The 17,901-nt window shown below is 51.7% G+C and overlaps 1 protein-coding gene across 1 annotated transcript in view; it reads left to right on the top strand.

Moving 5' to 3' along the window:
* Positions 1-17,901, top strand: part of CCNF (cyclin F) — a 31,666-nt gene that overhangs the window by 6,152 nt on the left and 7,613 nt on the right. Inside the window, exons 4-13 of the mRNA XM_025371520.1 lie at positions 774-841; positions 2,098-2,291; positions 3,016-3,069; positions 4,809-4,913; positions 5,207-5,284; positions 8,272-8,423; positions 13,082-13,246; positions 16,461-16,584; positions 16,887-17,067; positions 17,412-17,499. Coding sequence (XP_025227305.1) covers positions 774-841; positions 2,098-2,291; positions 3,016-3,069; positions 4,809-4,913; positions 5,207-5,284; positions 8,272-8,423; positions 13,082-13,246; positions 16,461-16,584; positions 16,887-17,067; positions 17,412-17,499 — 1,209 coding nt within the window. The remainder of the gene's footprint in view (positions 1-773; positions 842-2,097; positions 2,292-3,015; positions 3,070-4,808; positions 4,914-5,206; positions 5,285-8,271; positions 8,424-13,081; positions 13,247-16,460; positions 16,585-16,886; positions 17,068-17,411; positions 17,500-17,901) is intronic.

Raw genomic sequence — 17,901 nt, 5'->3', positions numbered from 1 at the left:
AAAAAAAAAAAAAAAAAAGAAATGTTCTGGCCAGGCGCGGTGGCTCAAGCTTGTAATCCCAGCACTTTGGGAGGCCGAGACAGGCGGATCACAAGGTCAGGAGATCGAGACCATCCTGGCTAACACCGTGAAACCCTGTCTCTACTAAAACATACAAAAAACTAGCCGGGCGAGGTGGCGGGCGCCTATAGTCCCAGCTACTTGGGAGGCTGAGGCAGGAGAATGGCGTGAACCTGGGAGGCGGAGCTTGCAGTGAGCCGAGATCGCGCCACTGCACTCCAGCCTGGGTGACAGAGCAAGACTCCATCTCAAAAAAAAAAAAAAAAAAAGAAATGTTCTAGGGCCAGGCATGATGGCTCAAACCTATAATCCCAGCACTTTGCGAGGTCGAGGCAGGGGGATCGCTTGGGTCTGGAATTCAAGATTAGCCGGGGCAATGTGGCAAGACCCTGTATCTAGGGATAAAAATTTTTTTGTTTGACTAGCTGAGCATGGTGGCACATGCCTGTGGTCCTAGCTCCTTGGGAGGCCGGGGTGGGAGAATGGCTTAAGCACAGGAGGTTGAGGCTGCAGTAAACTGTGATCGCACCACTGCACTCCAGCATGGGCAACAGAGCAAGACCCTGTCTCAGACACACATATGTGTGTGTGTATATAGACGTATATATATATTCAATTCAGGGAACAAGTATTCTGACTTCTTCAAGTGCTATGGTGCTTCATACCGTTTGTGGCATAAAATATTGTGATGCTTTATGTTCTTTATGTTTCAGGGCTGCTGAAAAAGGGAATTTCGAAGCTGCTGTGAAGCTGGGCATAGCCTACCTCTACAATGAAGGCCGTAAGTCCTCATCCCTCCTGCGTGTTGTCGCTTTAGATAGGCGTGAGCCTTTGGCCCTATGAAGAGGTGGTCCCTGTGTTAGCAGTTCAGTCACTGTCCTTGCTCTGTGCAGTGGCCTGCCTTCCCATTCCCTCTCAGGAGCTTGTGCCCAGATGTACCCTGCTGAAGAACCTGCTAATGATACTCTGACTTTGTAGGTTATGAGAGAGTCACCTCTTGTTTTAGCAAACCCTTTAATTTCAGTTGGCAAAGAGTGACTGAGCCAGAGCCTCAGCACGGGGGCTGTTCGGGCTCCCCGCCCTCTGTGCCATGAGCACGCAGACCCGCGTGTGGATGCTGGCACTCTCCTTGGCCATCCTCTTAGAATTCTTGAGACAGAGGTCAGCGTGCCCTGTAACACAGAGCCAAGCTTCTAAACGGGAAGCAGGTATGGGCAGGTTAAAGCTGGCCTGGTTCCTGGATCCCTTCATCCCCAGAGGCCAGGTGCTCCTTGAAAGAAACTTGCACAGCCTTTTCTTCTACCAGTTCCCGCTTATCTGGCCAGCACCCCAAGGAATGAGCCCACAGTCTGTCCCAGCTCTCAAAACAAGGACTGGGGTGTAGCCTCCCACATTCCCACTTCTAAACGATCTGGTGTCTTGCTGGGAGAGAGTCCCTACCCCTGGCTGGCTGGCAGGATTGTGGTGACTGACAGGGACCATGAGCAACACCCTCCTCCAGAATCGGGAAGCCGAGGTCCTACCCCTACCCTCCCATCAGAGAGCAGTTCCCAGACATGAAATTCGCATACCAGACAGTTCACCCATCTAAAGCCTGCAGTTCTGTGGATTTTAGTATATTCACAGGGTTGTGCAGTAATTGCCACTGTCTAATTTTAGAATATTCTCCTTGTCCCAAAAAGAACTCCCACCCCTGCCATGGACCCATTACCAGGAGGTCAGGCGGTGGTTCCCAGCTGGAGGGAGGATGGGACATGAAGCGTCGCAGGGTCTCCTTCCCCTGACCTTCAGAATCCAGGCTTCCGGGAGGACTGCAGCAGGGGCATTGATCACAATGACCCACCTGTTCTAGACATTAACGAAGTAGGGGGAGAAAAGACAGGTGCCCCATCCTGGAGGGCTTTTCCCTCCTTAAACACCAGCTGCTTTGCACTATCGTGGACTTCAGGCATTACACTTTCCACCAAGACCATGGAGAACTTCCCACATTCCATCCCTAAGAGACATCCCTGGGCTCTGTCCTATCTGTCCCCACAGTGTCTGTGTCTGATGAGGCCCGCGCAGAAGTGAATGGCCTGAAGGCCTCTCGCTTCTTTAGTCTCGCTGAGCGGCTGAACGTGGGTGCCGCGCCTTTCATCTGGCTCTTCATCCGCCCTCCATGGTCGGTGAGCGGAAGCTGCTGCAAAGCCGTGGTTCATGAGAGCCTCAGGGCAGAGTGCCAGCTGCAGAGGGTGAGTCTGGGCGAGGGGCAGCACCTGCGAGGCCACCTGCAGGGTCCCACGGCACAGGAAGACCCCGAAGGTAGACCCTGGACCCTGGAAAGTCAGGAGCCTAAGGGAAGTGAAAATGCAGAAAACTGAGAGTGCAGATGTGGGGAACGCATCTCGAAATTACCTGGCACAGAGGAGGAAGCCTGAGAGCCAGGGTGGGCTGCAGAGTTCTGAGCACATGTGCTGATGGCTGGAAACTCAGGGCTGAGGCTGCATGGGGCAGTTGGAGCTCAAGACCCAAATCCAGCCGGGTGAGGTGGCTCACGCCTATCATCCTAACACTTTGGGAGGCCGAGGCTGGAGAATCGCTTGTGGCCAGAGTTCAAGACCAGTCTGGGCAACATGATGAAACCTCATCTACAAAGAATACAAAAAAGCCAGGGGTGGTGGTCCCAGCTACTCGGGAGGCTGAGGTGGGAGGATCGCTTGAGCCTGGGAGGTTGAGGTTGCAATGAGCTGTGACTACGCCACCGCACTCCAGCCTGGCTGACAGAGCGAGACCCTGTTTCCATTAAAAAAAAGAAAAAGAAAAAAAACGACCAAAATCTGAGAGTGACCCTCTGCAGGGGAGGGAGGGCCAGACAGCAGGGCCATGGGCATGGGACCCAGAGACACAAACAAGGGAGGGTGGCCCCCAGGCAGTTCTCTCTGCTGGAAATCACACTTCTTTCTCCTTTTTTTAAAGACTCACAAAGCATCCATATTGCACTGCTTGGGCAGAGTGCTGAGTCTGTTCGAGGTGAGTCAAATTGTTCTCTGCACTTGGACTTTGTGTTTGATACATCCCTAGCCAAGATCCTGAAAGTGAAAAGCAACAGAAGGGGGAATCCAAGGCCCAAAACAAAAGGCAAGCCTTGCCCAGAAAGGCCCAGCTGAAGAAGCCAGGGAGTACATATGCGCCAGGCCGCGGGCTCCGATCCTGGCTCCATGACCCACCTGGTGGGGGAGTAGGGGGAGGTGAGAACTGCAGAGCAGATAGCAAGGAGGCTTTGAACCTCGATGCTCGCTCGTCTGCTGGCCCTGCTTCTGGTGGGCTTCACCTGCCCATGTGGACCTCTCTGCTCTTGATGTCCTAATGGACTTTGTGATCCGTAAACCCCCCTTGGCAGCAAATTGAGGGAATGTGGTGGCTTCTAGTGACAGGCTTGGCAAACGCATCAGAGAGGGACACTGAGGAGAAGCCCTGAGAGCCACCACTGAGGGCCACCAGCACTATCCTGGCAGTTGAGGGCAGTTCCTTTGGCAGCAGGTGAGAAGGGCAGGCGTTTGATGGTGCAGAGCTGAACCAGGGATCGTGCAGGCCCAGCCCAAACATAAACCCTTCCAGGAAGACAGCAGGGCTTTTGTGGCCGGAGTTCTTGAGTTCACACTCCTCACTGGCTTTGGAGTGGTGCCTATGTAGAGAAGTCACTTCTGCTCTCATTTAGATAACTCATTTTATTAAAGCTCAGAGCAATGTGTGTTACCACTTTGTATAGGGGCCGGGCGTGGTGCCTCATGCCTGTAATCCCAGCACTTTAGGAGGCCAAGGTGAGTGGATCACCTGAGGTCAGGAGTTCAAGACGAGCCTGGCCAAAATGGTGAAACCAGGTCTCTACTAAAAAACACAAAAATTAGCTGGGCTTGGTGGCGGGTGCCTATAATTCCAGCTACTCAGGAGGCTGAGGCAGGGAGAATTGCCTGAACCTCGGAGGTGGAGGTTGCAGTGAGCCGAGATTGCACCACTGCACTCCAGCCTGGCAACAGAGCGAGACTCAGTCTCAGACAAAAAAAAAAAAGAGAGTATGGAAAGGGAGGAGGATGGTGAGTAGAGTGACTTAACATCAAGTAAAGAATAAGGGCCAGTCATGGTGGCTCATGCATGTAATCCCAGCACCTTGGAAGGCCAAGGCGGGTGGATCACCTGAGGTTAGGAGTTTGAGACCAACCTGGCCAATGTGTTGAAACCACATCTTTACTAAAAAACACAAAAATTAGTCAGGCGTGGTGGTGGGCACCTGTAATCCCAGCTACTCAGGAGGCTGATGCATGAGAGTTGCTTGAACCTGGAAAGCCGAGGTTTTAGTTAGCCGAGATCACGCCACTACACTTTGGCCTGGGTGACAGAGGGAAACAACAACAACAACAACAACAAAAAACAGCCAGGCACAGTGGCTCACGCTTGTAATCCCAGCACTCTGGGAGACCAAGGTGGGTGAATCACCTGAGGCCAGGATTTCAAGACCAGCCTGGCCAACATGGTGAAACCCCGTCTCTACTAAAAATACAAAAATTAGCCAGGCATGATGGCGGGCACCTGTAGTCCCAGCTACTCAGGAGGCTGAGGCAGGAGAATTGGTTGAACCCAGGAGACAGAGGTTGCAGTGAGCCGAGATGGCGCCATTGCACTCCAACCTGGGTGACAAGCAAAACTGTCTCAAAAAATAAAAATGAAAAAGAGAATAAGGGAAGAATGAACTCTGCTGGGATTTATTCTAGGATGAAGAGAAGCAGCAGCAGGCCCGTGACCTGTTTGAGGAGGCTGCTCATCAGGGATGTCTAACCAGTTCCTACCTCCTCTGGGAAAGCGACAGGAGGACAGATGTGAGTGGAGCCTGCTCTGGGTTAGGGGGAGGTTCGCTGGACAAAGGCATAGTTGACGCTTGGTCCTTGGATGCAGTTCTGTCCGCAAAAGGGTGGTGGCTCTTGCTGCTCCCAGCCTGTCAGCCAGGAGCCACTGGTCAGTTGGCTGTTCTTGGCACCTCCAAAAATGACTCCCACCATTTGAGAGAGAAGAGGTGGGAAGTTAGCGTAGTGTCGGCCCTTCTGAGTCTTGGTTGTGAGTTCCTCCCAAGACACAGTTGTATAAAGGCTCGGTGATCTTCTCCCATTGACAGGTGTCAGATCCTGGGCGATGCCTCCACAGCTTCCGAAAAGTCAGGGACTACGCTGCCAAAGGCTGCTGGGAAGCGCAGGTGAGGTGTGGGGCTGGGATGATGTGGGGAGCTGGCCTTTCTCCCTCTAACCTTGGGGCAGGACTATCTGGGCTCCCACAGGGAGGCCAGGATTGAGGGATACTGTAAGATCGGTTCAGCACTGGAACTGAGTCTTAAAGGACAGGTACACAGTGAGAAGAGCTGGGAAATATGTTATTCATCCATGCCCACCCACCCTTGCCTCTCAGCCAGCCAACCTCTTAATTTTCAAATGCTTGTGACCTATAGCTGCTGTCAAAATTTTTGCCATTCTTGAAATTTGTCCCATAGGTAGAACTGATCTTAACAACAAAACTTGAGGCTGCTTGAGAGCAGAGGGGTGTGTAGAGTCCCTTCTTGCTTCCTCTTCCTGTTGGGGCCTTGCTCGTCATGTCACCTGGTCACCAAGTCATCCAGGGCTAGAGGCAGGAAATCAAGCACTGGTAGACTCTCCCCTCACAGCTGTAAAGAATTTGTCAGGGCCAGGCGCGGTAGCTCACGCCTGAAATCCCAGCACTCTGGGAGGCCAAGGCAGGTGGATGACCTGAGGTCAGGAGTTCGAGACCAGCCCGGCCAACATGGTGAAACCGTCTCTACTAAAAATACAAAAATTAGTCGGGCATGGTGGCAAGCGCCTGATACTCAGGAGGTTGAGGCAGGAGAATCGCTTGAACCCGGGAGGCAGAGGTTGCAGTACCACTACACTCCAGCCTGGGCGACAGAGCAAGACTCTGTCTGAAGAAAAAAAAAAGTTGTCAGGACAAATCAAAGAAAGCTCCTATTTGCCAAATGGATAGAAGCTTATTCTTGTCACCCCACCAAGTGGGTGGCAGAGTGATCTGTGCTCAAATGCTAGGGACAAAATTACAAATTGATAATGGCCCAGCCCGAGGTGTCATAGTACATTGTGATGTTCACATCCAAAAAGCCAGTCAGCAGATTTACAAGAAGGCCAGCTGTGGTGGCTCACGCCTGTAATCCTAGCACTTTAGGAGGTTGAGTTGGGAGGATCGCTTGAGCCCAGGAGTTCAAGACCAGCCCTGGCAACATAGTAAGACCCCATCTCAACAAAAAATTTAAAAATTAGCTGGATGGGTTGGGTGCAGTGGCTCATGCCTGTAATCCCAGCACTTTGGGAGGCTGAGGCGGGCAGATCACGAGGTCAAGAGATGGAGACCACCCTGGCCAACATGGTGAAACCCTGTCTTTACTAAAAATACAAAAAAAAAATTAGCTGGGCGTGGTGGCGCGTGCCTATAATCCCAGCTACTTGGGAGGCTGAGGCAGGAGAATTGCTTGAACCCAGGAGGAAGAAGTTGCAGTGAGCCGAGATCATGCCACTGCACTCCAGCCTGGCAACAGAGCGAGACTCCATCTCAAAAAAAAAAGAAAAAGAAAAAAAAAATTAGCTGGATGTGGTAGCATGTGCCTTGTAGTCCAGCTACTCAGGAGGCTGAGGCAGGAGGATCACTTGAGCCTGGGAGGTCAAAGCTGCAGAGAGCCATGATCGCAACACTGTACTTCAGCCTGGGCTACAGAGGGAGACCTTATCTCAACAAAAAAATTGTTTACGAGAAATGCAGCAACGTAGTTCTGTTGGAAACTCAGGGTAATCAATAAGAATAGGAAGACTCTGATAGAAGTTCAGGGGAGCCTCAGTTGATTCTCAAAAAAGAGAAAGTAGGGCTGGGCGCAGTGGCTTACATTTATAATCCCAACACTTTGGGCGGCTGAGGCGGGAGGATCACTTGAAGCCAGGAGTTCTCTCTCTGTTGCCCAGGCTACAGCACAATGGTGTGATCTCAGCTCACTGTGACCTCTGATGCCTGGGCTCAAGCCTTCTGAGTAGCTGGGACTATAGGCGGCCGCCACCACGCCCAGCTAATTTTTGTATTTTTAGTAGAGACGGGGTTTCACCATGTTGGCCAGGCTGGTCTGAAACTCTTGACCTCAAGTAACCTGCCCGCCTCTGCCTCCCAAAGTGTTGGGATTACAGGAGTGAGCCACCGCACTTGACCAAATAAAAATTAATAATAAATAAATAAAAAGAGAAAATAAACTCAAGTGGTTAGAAATTGGAATGTTCAACCTTATTACTAGTCATAAGAGTGCACTTTTAAATGAGATATTTTGGGCTCATCGTATTAGCAAATTTTATATATATATATATATATGTATGTATGTATGTGTGTGTGTGTATATGTATATTTCTCTGTGTTTGAGTGACTGGTAATTTCTGAAAATAGCTGTTTTTTTGTTTTTTGTTTTTTGTTTTTTGTTTTTTTTGAGGCGAAGTCTCACTCTGTTACCCAGGCTGGAGTGCAGCAGCGCGATCTCGGCTCACTGCAAGCTCCGCCTCCTGGGTTCATGCCATTCTCCTGCCTCAGCCTCCCGAGTAGCTGGGACTACAGGTGCCCACCACCATGCTCAGCTAATTTTTTTGTTTGTATTTTTAGTAGAGACAGGGTTTCACTGTGTTAGTGAGGATGGTCTCGATCTCCTGATCTCGTGATCCACCCGCTTCGGCCTCCCAAAGTGCTGGGATTACAGGCATGAGCCACCACGCCTGACCTGAAAATAGCTGTTTTTAATAATCACAGTGTTTGCTGGTATGAAGCTGTGATGAAGCAGGTGCTCCTATTCCTGGGTGTAAACATTGGCAGAAGCCTTTTGGCTTCTGGGGTGTGTGACCAGAGACTTAACACAGCTGCCCCAGGCATTAGCCATGTAAGAAACTGAGACCTGAGCCACGGTGGAAAGGCCATTGGCATTTCATTATATATCTTTTCTCATGTCATCTATGACTTTTTCAAAAAAGAAGAATAATTAAAACCTGAGCTATCCTCGTTCCCGAAGCTTGTGAAGGTTTAAGTTAAGTGGGGCAGTGCGTCCATATGCATTTGCTGCCTGAATGGCCCTTTGCTTCAGAAATGGAAAACCACAACACAGCTGCTACCTCACACTCATGTTTGTCTTTTCTTCCTTAGCTGTCTTTAGCCAAAGCCTGTGCAAATGGAAACCAGCTTGGACTAGAGGTGAGAGCTTCCAATGAGATCGTCTGCCAGCTATTTCAGGCTTCCCAGGCTGTCAGTAAGCAGCAAGTCTTCTCCGTGCAGAAGGGACTCAGTGACACAATGAGGTGAGGCATTCAGGCTGGGGCTTCTAATCAGAGCGGCGCGACAGCCTCCAGGGGAAGGGAGCCCTGTCACAGGGCGGCGTAGAGTTCCCTATCACTCTTTTTTTTTTTTTTTTTTTGAGACGAAGTCTCGCTCTGTCGCCCAGTCTGGAGTGTAGTGGCGCGATCTTAGCTCACTGCAAGCTCTGCCTCTTGGGTTCAAGCAATTCAAGCAATTCTCCTGCCTCAGCCTCCTGAGTAGCTGGGACTACAGGCGCCCGCCACCTCTCGTGATCCGCCCGTCTAGGCCTCCCAAAGTGCCGGGATTGCAGACTTGAGCCACCGCGCCTGGCCTTTTTTTTTTTTTGAAATGGAGTCTCATTCTGTTGCCCAGGCTGGAGGGGTGGCGTGATCTCAGCTCACTGCAAGCTCTGCCTCCTGGGTTCAAGCAATTCTCCTGCCTCAGCCTCCTGAGTAGCTGGAACTACAGGTGCCCACCAGCACACTCAGCTAATTTTTTTTATATTTAGTAGAGATGGGGTTTCACCATGTTAGCCAGGATGGTCTCGATCTCCTGACCTCATGATCCGCCCACCTCAGCCTCCCAAAGTGCTGGGAATACAGGCGTGAGCCACCGCGCCTGGTCTTGGGTAATACCTAAGTTACTGTGGACTTTTTGGAAGAAAATATCCTACTCTGCTTTCTTCAGTTACCTTTTTTTTTTTTTTTTTTTTGAGACAGGGTCTGGCTCTGTCACTCAGGCCAGAGTGCAGTGGCATGATTTCAGCTCACTGCAGGCCTCCGCCTCCCAGTCTCAAGTGATCCTCCCACCTTGCCCTCCTGAGTAGCTGGGACTACAGGTCACACCACCACGCACAGCTAATTTTTGTATTTTTAGTAGAGACAGGGTATCACTCTGTTGCCCAGGCTAGTCTTGAACTCCTGAGCTTTTCAAGCGACCCTCCTGTCCCAGCCTCCCACAGTGCAGTGATCTTTTTTAAGCCATAGAACACATTGAACATCTTTTTTTTTTTTTTTTTTTTGAGATAGGCTGTCTGTCACCCAGGGTGGAGTGCAGTGGTGTGATCTTGGCTCATTATAACCTCCGCCTCCTGGGCTCAAACCTTTCTCCTACCTCAGTCCCCCAAGTAGGACTACAGGCACCACACCTGGCTAAATTTTGTATATTTTGTAGAGATGGAGTTTTGCCATGTTGGCCAGGCTGGTCTCAAACTCTTGGCCTCAAGCGATCTGCCCACCATGGCCTCCCAAAGTACTGAGATTACAGGCGTGAGCCACTGCTCCGAGCCTCCATTGAACATCTTAAACATCTTTCTGAGATGTTGAGATTCATATTTCCAATTCCCAAAGCTGGGACACAGCCTTTTCTTTATGTTCAGTCTCTGTAAGCATCAGCATGTCACATGAAACTCAACGGCCCTCAGGAACCCTGCCATCTGGGGCAGCTGTCATGCTGACCACTAAATCACAGAGAAGGTAAAATGGAAAACATGAATGATTTTCAACTTTATGCATGAGATTTCAGATACAGTTTGGATTTACAATGGGAAGCCTCTGGTTACCCCATCAGGAGACAACACCCAACGCATAGTAAGCACTCAGTAAACGTTTACATATTTACAAAATGATCAGGTCAGGCCAGGCATGGTGGCTCACACCTGTAATCCTAATCCTAAGTTTTTTGTTTTGTTTTGTTTTGAGACAGAGTCTTGCTCTGTCAGCCAGGTTGAGTGCAGTGGTGCGATCTTGACTCACTGCAACCTCCGTCTCCCAGGTTCAAATGATTCTCCTACCTCAGCCTTTTGATTAGCTGGAATTGTAGGCATGTGTCATGACGTCTGACTAATTTTTGTATTTTCAGTAGAGACGGTTTCACCATTTTGACCAGGCCTCAAGCGATCTGCCCACCTTAGCCTCCCAAAGTGCTGGGATTATAGGTGCGAGCCACTGCGCCCGGCCAATCCTAGCACTTTGGGACACTGAGGAGGAAGGATCGCTTAAACCCAGGAGTCTAAGACCAACCCCATCTCTATGAAGAAAAAAGAATTATCATCCCTTCCCCAGAGAGGCCTGATGTCCCTTTCTGACACACACACACACACACATCACACATGCACACTGACACACAGGCCTAGGGATGTAGCACCCCTTTCCCCTACATTAAATGACACTGGCCAGACGTTGTGCCTCATACCTATAATCCTAGCATTTTCGAAGGCCAAGGTGGCAGGATCATTTGAGGCCAGGAGTTCACTGCAGTGAGCTATGATCGTGCCACTGCACTCCAGCCTGAGACACAGAGCAAGACCCTCTCCTCAAAAAAAAAGAATGAAAATCTTTTTAAAAAATGGCACCAAGGTGTAGTGCTATTGAGTCCTGTGCTGCCTGTGTGGTGATGCAGTCCCCTTCCCTCTTTCTGTTGGAAGAAATATGCTGATAACACCTTTTAACCTTCTTGGTCTGCTCTCTTTTTTTGGTTTGTTGAAATTCGTTTTATGTGTGTGGGCATTTTTTTTTTTTTTTAATTTACCAGGGAGATGCAGCATTTGATATAAAACGAAGGTAGATTCCCCGTTTTAACGTATGCAATTCAGTGGTCTGTTTTATTTTTACTTTTTAATTTATTTTATTTTATTTTTGAGATGAAGTCTCAGTCTGTCGCCCAGGCTGGAGTCCAGTGGCTTGATCTCAGCTCACCACAACCTCTGCCCCGCTGGGTTCAAGCAATTCTCTTGCCTCAGCCTCCCGAGTAGCTGGGATTACAGGTGCCTGCCACTGCGCCTGGCTGATTTTTATATTTTTAGTAGAGACGGGGTTTCACCATCTTGTTCAGGCTGGTCTTGAACTCCTGACCTCATGATCCACCTGCCTCAGCCTCCCAAAGTTCTGGGAATACAGGCATGAGCTACTGTGCCTAGCCCTGTTTCTATTTTTATTTTTTTAATTATTTTTATTTATTTTTTTTTTTTGAGATGGAGTCTCACCCTATTGCCCAGACTGGAGCGTACTGGTGTGATCTCAGCTCACTGCAGCCTCCGCCTCCTGGGTTCAAGCAATTCTCCCACCTCAGCCTTCCAAGTGGCTGGGACTATAGGCATGCACCACCACACCTAGCTAATTTTTGTATTTTTTTGGTAGAGACAGGATTTCACCATATTGGCCAGGCTGGTCTTGAACTCCTGACCTCCGATGATCTGCCCTCCTTGGCCTCCCAAAGTGCTGGGATTATAGGCCCCCATGCCTGGCCCAGTGGTTGTTTTTAGAAGTCAGATCATTAAGCGTGTTAAATCCATCTGCTTTGAGTAAGCTTTGTAGTCTGTTCACAGTAGAGGCCAGTTTAAACCTTAAACACTTGGCTCTTGCATGTTCTCTGTTCTGGGAGGAAATAGAGGCTCATCTGCTCCTCCTCTGCCCTTCTTTTCACGCCTCAGCCCGTCTTCCTCTCCTCCCCTCCACCTCTGAAGATGCCTGTGTCTGGGCTGACACCTGCCACCTGCGCTGCCTGTCCAACAGAATCACCCATCCTCCCACTCCTCTCTTGCTTTCTGTTCACTCTGACCCCTCTGTTTTAAGACAAGCGTCTACAGCCGGGTGCGGTGGCTCATGCCTGTCATCCCTGCACTTTGGGAAGCTGAGGCAAGCAGATCACCTGAGGTCAGGAGTTCTAGACCAGCCTGGCCATCATGATGAAACCCTCTCTCTACCAAAAATACAAAAATTAGGCCGGGTGCAGTGGCTAACGTCTGTAATCCCAGCACTTTAGGAGGCCGAGGCAGGTGGATCATGAGGTCAGGAGATTGAGACCATCCTGGCAAATACGTGAAACCCCACCTCTACTAAAAATACAAAAAATTACCTGGGCGTGGTGGCACGTGCCTGTAGTCCCAGCTACTCAGGAGGCTGAGGCAGGAGAATCACTTGAACCCGGGAGGTGTAGGTTGCAGTGAACCAAGATTGTGCCACTGCACTCCAGACTGGACGACAGAGCAAGACTCCGTCTCAAAAAAAAAAAATACAAAAATTAGCCAGGCGTGGTGGTGTGCACCTTTCATCCCAGCTACTGGGGAGGCTGAGGCAAGAGAATCACTGGAACCCGGGAGGCGGAGTTTGTAGTGAACTGAGATTACGCCACTGCACTCCAGTCTGGGTGATAGAGTGAGACTGTTTCAAAAGAACACAAGTGTCTCCACTCTATTCAGAAAGGCATTTACCATATTGGGGCATCCTGTGGCATTCTCTTGCGACTGTCTACGTTCTGCCGCTACCTGCATGCCCTGAGGGTCAGGGTTCATCCACTGTGGGTGGGTCAACGGCTGTGGGCTGACTTTTCGCTTTGCGCCAGGTCGAGGTCTCGAAGCGCTTGGGTTTGGGAGCACCAGGAACATGTGGTCTTGCGGGAGGGAGGGCCAGTGCAGAGATCTGCAAGTCCATCCACCTCCCAGGAACACAGTCGAAGGATGTGGGGCCTGCTTCGGGGCTGGGACCCATGGAGCCTCCCGGGCTTCCTGTGACATGGCGTCTTCAGACTGGGTTCCAGGGTAAACCCATGATTCCAGAGCTAGCCAGGTTATTTGGTCGGGCCCGACAGGTGGAGTTGAAATTGCAGACAGGGACACATGGAGAATGCCTGCCCTAGTTCCCACACGCTGCTCTTTCCTCAGGTACATTCTGATCGACTGGCTGGTGGAAGTTGCCACCATGAAGGACTTCACAAGCCTCTGTCTGCACCTGACCGTGGAGTGTGTGGACCGGTACCTGCGGAGGAGGCTGGTGCCGCGGTACAGGCTCCAGCTGCTGGGCATCGCCTGCATGGTCATCTGCACCCGGTGAGAAGCCCCCTCGGCCCAGCTGGCAGGGACGTCCTGGCCCGTCCTGGGTTCAGGGTCACCTGCCCTTCGCGTGCTCCTCACTGGTTTGTTTTTTTTTTTGGAAACCAATTCTCGCTCTGTCACCCAGGCTGGAGTGCACTGGTGCGATCTCGGCTCACCGCAACCTCCGCCTCCCAGGTTCAAGCGATTCTTCTGCCTCAGCCTCCAGAGTAGCTGGGACTGCAGGCGTGCACCACCATGCCCGCCTAATTTTTTTGTATTTTTAGTAGAGATGGGGTTTCACCATGTTGGTCAGGCTGGTCTCAAACTCTTGATTTCAAATTATCTACCCGCCTCGGCCTCCCAAAGTGCTGGGATTACAGGCATGAGCCACTGCACCTGGCCCTTACTGGTTCTTGACTCATGAGCCGTGAGTGTCCCACCTGGTCAGACGTGGAGTGCCATACTGAGGGCCCTCTGCAGGCAGGGGTGATGGAACAGCCTTCAGCGTGTGGGGGCCACTGTGTGGGGTGCCTGCATCCAGGCAATTTGTCCTGGTGTGCGGTCTCAGGACCCAGAGTGTGGCCTCACTCTGGCAGGCACAGGCTGAACCGCCCTGTCCCCTGGCTCCTGAGGGCGGCAGGATGACTGATTGGGGAGGGTGGCAGTCGGCTGCCCTTCTCTGAAGTCAAGTTCTAAAGTCTGTTGCCAGAGTTTCGTACACTATTGGAGTTGAGGGTTTTTCGTCCCCCACTGGTGCCCTGCAATGCCCACTCCAACCACGTGGGTGTCTCTCAGCAGCAGGGTGCGTCCTTACACGGCAGTCTGTCCCTTTCACATCAGACCACTGCTTTCCTTTAACTAAGGCTGGATCCACTAGTTCCGCCTTTGGGAATAACGTGGAAATGATTCTCACAATACGTTTTGCATTTCCTAAACCAGCTGTCCCCAGCATGGTCTACATTTCCCAAGGAAGTGCTTTCCAGACCAACTCCTCTGTAGAGCTTGGTGGGTGAGGATAGGCTTGGCTGCACACAGCATATGTGTAAGCTACAGAGACTTGTTTCTCTCTTGCACAGGTAACCCAGAGGCAGAGGGTCCGGGCTCAGGTCATTGGGATGTTTTTTGTTTCACGAGGAAGCAGAGGAACCCCATCTCCCTTGTTAATCTCTGCCACCAGTTAGGGTGCTGCCCTTGTCCCTGTGACACCTGTACCTGCCACATTTACCTTAGCACTGAGCTTAGTCTTGTGGCCACGTCTCACCAGATGGGAACTGGGAGGTGCAGTCTCTTTGGGCCTGCGTGTGCCGGCTCGATGCAGTGTCATTCCCACGGAAGGAGGGAGCAACCCCTGCCACAAGCATCCAGAGCTGTCTTCAGATGTGCTCTTGGGCCTGAATCCAGCATCCCAGGTCTTCCTACCAGAGACAGCTGAGGAGGTTGGGTGGCCGCCTCCCTGGATCTGACCACATATCCATCACCGCAACCTACGACCAAGCTCCTGGGCCACAAACCGGCTGGCAGTGAGAGAATAACCACTAAAAACGTTTCAGGGAGCTGAGTCCAATTTCTTCCCCAACCACAAGACCTGATAGTGGTGGTCCATATAATTATCACCACAGCTCCCTCAAATCAATTCTGCGTTATCTTTTTTTTTTTTCAAGCTGGGGGACCAGGCACGGTGGCTCACACCTGTAATCCCAGCACTTTGGGAGGCCAGTGTGGGCAGATCATGAGGTCAGGAGTTCAAGACCAGCCTGGCCAACATGGTGAAACCCCGTCTCTACTAAAGATACAAAAAATTAGCTGGGCGTGGTGGTGGGCGCCTGTAATCCTAGCTACTCAGGAGGCTGAGGCAGGAGAATCACTTGAACCCGGGAGGCAGAGGTTGCAGTGAACCAAGATCGCACCATTGCACTCCAGCCTGGGCAATGGGGCAAGACTCTGTCTCTAAATAAATAAATAAATAAGCAAGCTGGATGTGGTGGTGGGCGCCTGTAGTCCCATCTGCTTGGGAGGCTGAGACATGAAAATCGCTTGAACCCGGGAGGCGTAGGTTGCAGTGAGCCGAGATCACGCCACTGCACTAATCCAGCCTGGGTGACAGAGGGAAACTCTGTCTCAAAAAAAAAAAGGTTTTAAAGGCTGAGCTGCCCGCCACCTCTGCTCTCAGAAGTGCCCTGCCCCAACCAGCCACCTCACACCCTACGCTGGGCTCCCTGTTGGCTACTGACATCTCATCTTTTTGGCGTCTGCAGTCCCTGCGCTGGCAGGTGTAGTCCCCGTGCCTCTTGTCCTCTTGGTCAAGTGAATGATACATGCAACCTGCAGAATCCCCAGGACGGAGCAGCCAAGAGACTTGGCCTCAGTCCAACGGGAAGGTGCCTTGCAGGGGCCACTGGAGCAGCGTGTTCCCTGATAGTTGGCGCTGGTGGACAGCAGAGAACAGGGTGACCCCTGCCTGGGGACAGTCAGGATTCCAGTCAGGATTCCTGTGGCCACACAGTACCGGGCACAGACTTTCCAACAACCCTTGGGCCCTTTGCCTCCAATTCCTAGATCTGGTGGCTCACCCACCTTCTGAGTCTAAAACATTTCCACCCCACTGATAGAGCTGTCACGTGACGGGCAAATCTCTGTCTTTGGTGTCTTTTAGCAAACTGAATGCTGGTGGCACTTGGGCCTTTTGCAGACATTTGTGAGTCTGCCTAACAGCCCTGCTGCTTTCTGTCTGCCTTGTGGCTCTCATCCTTCTTTCCAGCACTTTCTGACCTCCCCCCTATTGTTATTATGATGATTATTTTTTGAGACAGGGTCTTGCTCTGTCACGCAGGTTGGAATGCAGTGGTATAATCATAGCTCACTGCAGCGTCAACTTCCTGGGCTTAAGCAGTCCTCCCACCTCAGCCTCCCAAGTAACTGAGACTATAGGCACATGCTGCCATGCTCTGCTAATGTTTTATTTTTTAACTTTTTGAAGAGATAGGGTCTTGCTTTGTTGCCCAAGGTGGTCTCGAACTCCTGGCTAAGCTGTCCTCCTGCCTGGGCCTCCCCTTTTTTAAATGCCCCTTGTCAGCCACAGGCAGCTGGCTCCGTTATGAAGCCTCTGTCACCAAAGCCCAAAGCCATGGCTCCCTCCCTACCTTGAAGCCTCCTAAAGCCTTGGGTCCCTGTGCCCCACCCCTGCCCCAGGAAGTGGGCTCCGCGCTGAGACCCCTTCTCGGCGTTGCAGGTTCATCAGTAAAGAGATCCTGACTATCCGGGAGGCCGTATGGCTCACAGACAACACGTACAAGTATGAGGACCTGGTGAGAATGATGGGCGAGATCGTCTCCGCCTTGGAAGGGAAGATTCGAGTAAGCAGTGGTTCCATTTTCCTTATTAATCCTGGTTGTCGCTGTGCTGGAGGGTGGGGGTGGGCATTTGGCTTTCCTGCTGTGGGAGGCCTCATGGACTCAGAGGGCAGCTCTCTCTGCTGTGCCCAAAGCCACGGAGCAGTAGGCCACGGTTTCACCACATCGCCACTTGCGCTGGTGCGCTGCGCGTGCAGCATCAACGTGAACATCACCGGGGCCAGACCCTGCGCTGGGCCTGCATGTGGCACTGCACCAAGGAGCCCCCAAGCACTAAGAGCCCACACCCGCTCCCGGCTGTCTAGGTCCCCACCGTGGTGGATTACAAGGAGGTCCTGCTGGCGCTAGTCCCTGTGGAGCTGAGAACCCAGCACCTGTGCAGCTTCCTCTGTGAGCTCTCCCTGCTGCACACCAGCCTGTCCGCCTATGCCCCAGCCCGCCTGGCTGCCGCAGCCCTGCTTCTGGCCAGACTGACGCACAGGCAGAGTAAGGAGAGGCCCTTCCCAGGGATGCCTGTGTCAGGGAAGGTGCTCACATAGGAGGAGGCTGTGGGGCGGAAGAGTCCAGCATCCGTTTGTCCTGGTTACTTCTTCAGGGATGAGATACAGCACAGCTCCTAGCTTCAGTATGTCCCAGATTTCTGACTGTGAACCTGCATGCCCTATGTATGGGTTTTTTTCAAAACTGTTTTAAAAGGATTGCAACCCTGAGCTCCAAGAAGCTCCACAGCAGAGCCCACAGAACTATAGAGTGGAAGTGGTCAGGCGGCTGTCACCACAGCCCGTCCGTCCCCTCCATACCCTCCATCCCTGGCCTGCTTTCTTCCCCAGCACAGCCCTGGACCACTCAGCTGTGGGACCTCACCGGATTCTCCTATGAGGACCTCATTCCCTGCGTCTTGAGCCTTCATAAGAAGTGGTGAGTTTTGGCCAGGCGTGGTGGCTCACGCCTGTAACCCCAGCACTTTGGGAGGCCGAGGCAGGCAGACCATTTGAGGTCAGGAGTTCGAGACCAGCCTGGCCAACATGGTAAAACCCCACCTCTACTAAAAATACAAAAATTAGCCAGGCGTGTTGGTGCACGCCTGTAATTCCAGCTACTCAGGAGGCTGAGGCAGGAGAATCGCTTGAACCCAGGAGGCAGAGGTTGCAGTGAGTTGAGATCACGTCACTGGACTCCAGCCTGGGTGACAGAGCAAGACTCTGTCTCCAAAAACAAAAACTGGCCAGGCGTGGTGGCTTACCCCTGTAATCCCAGCACTTTGGGAGGCCAAAGCGGGTGGATCACCTGAGGTCAGGAGTTCGAGACTAGCCTGGTCAA

This window comes from Theropithecus gelada, chromosome 20, assembly GCF_003255815.1.
Source record: "Theropithecus gelada isolate Dixy chromosome 20, Tgel_1.0, whole genome shotgun sequence".
NCBI lineage: Eukaryota > Metazoa > Chordata > Mammalia > Primates > Cercopithecidae > Theropithecus > Theropithecus gelada.
This window is presented reverse-complemented; position numbering and strand designations above follow the sequence as displayed.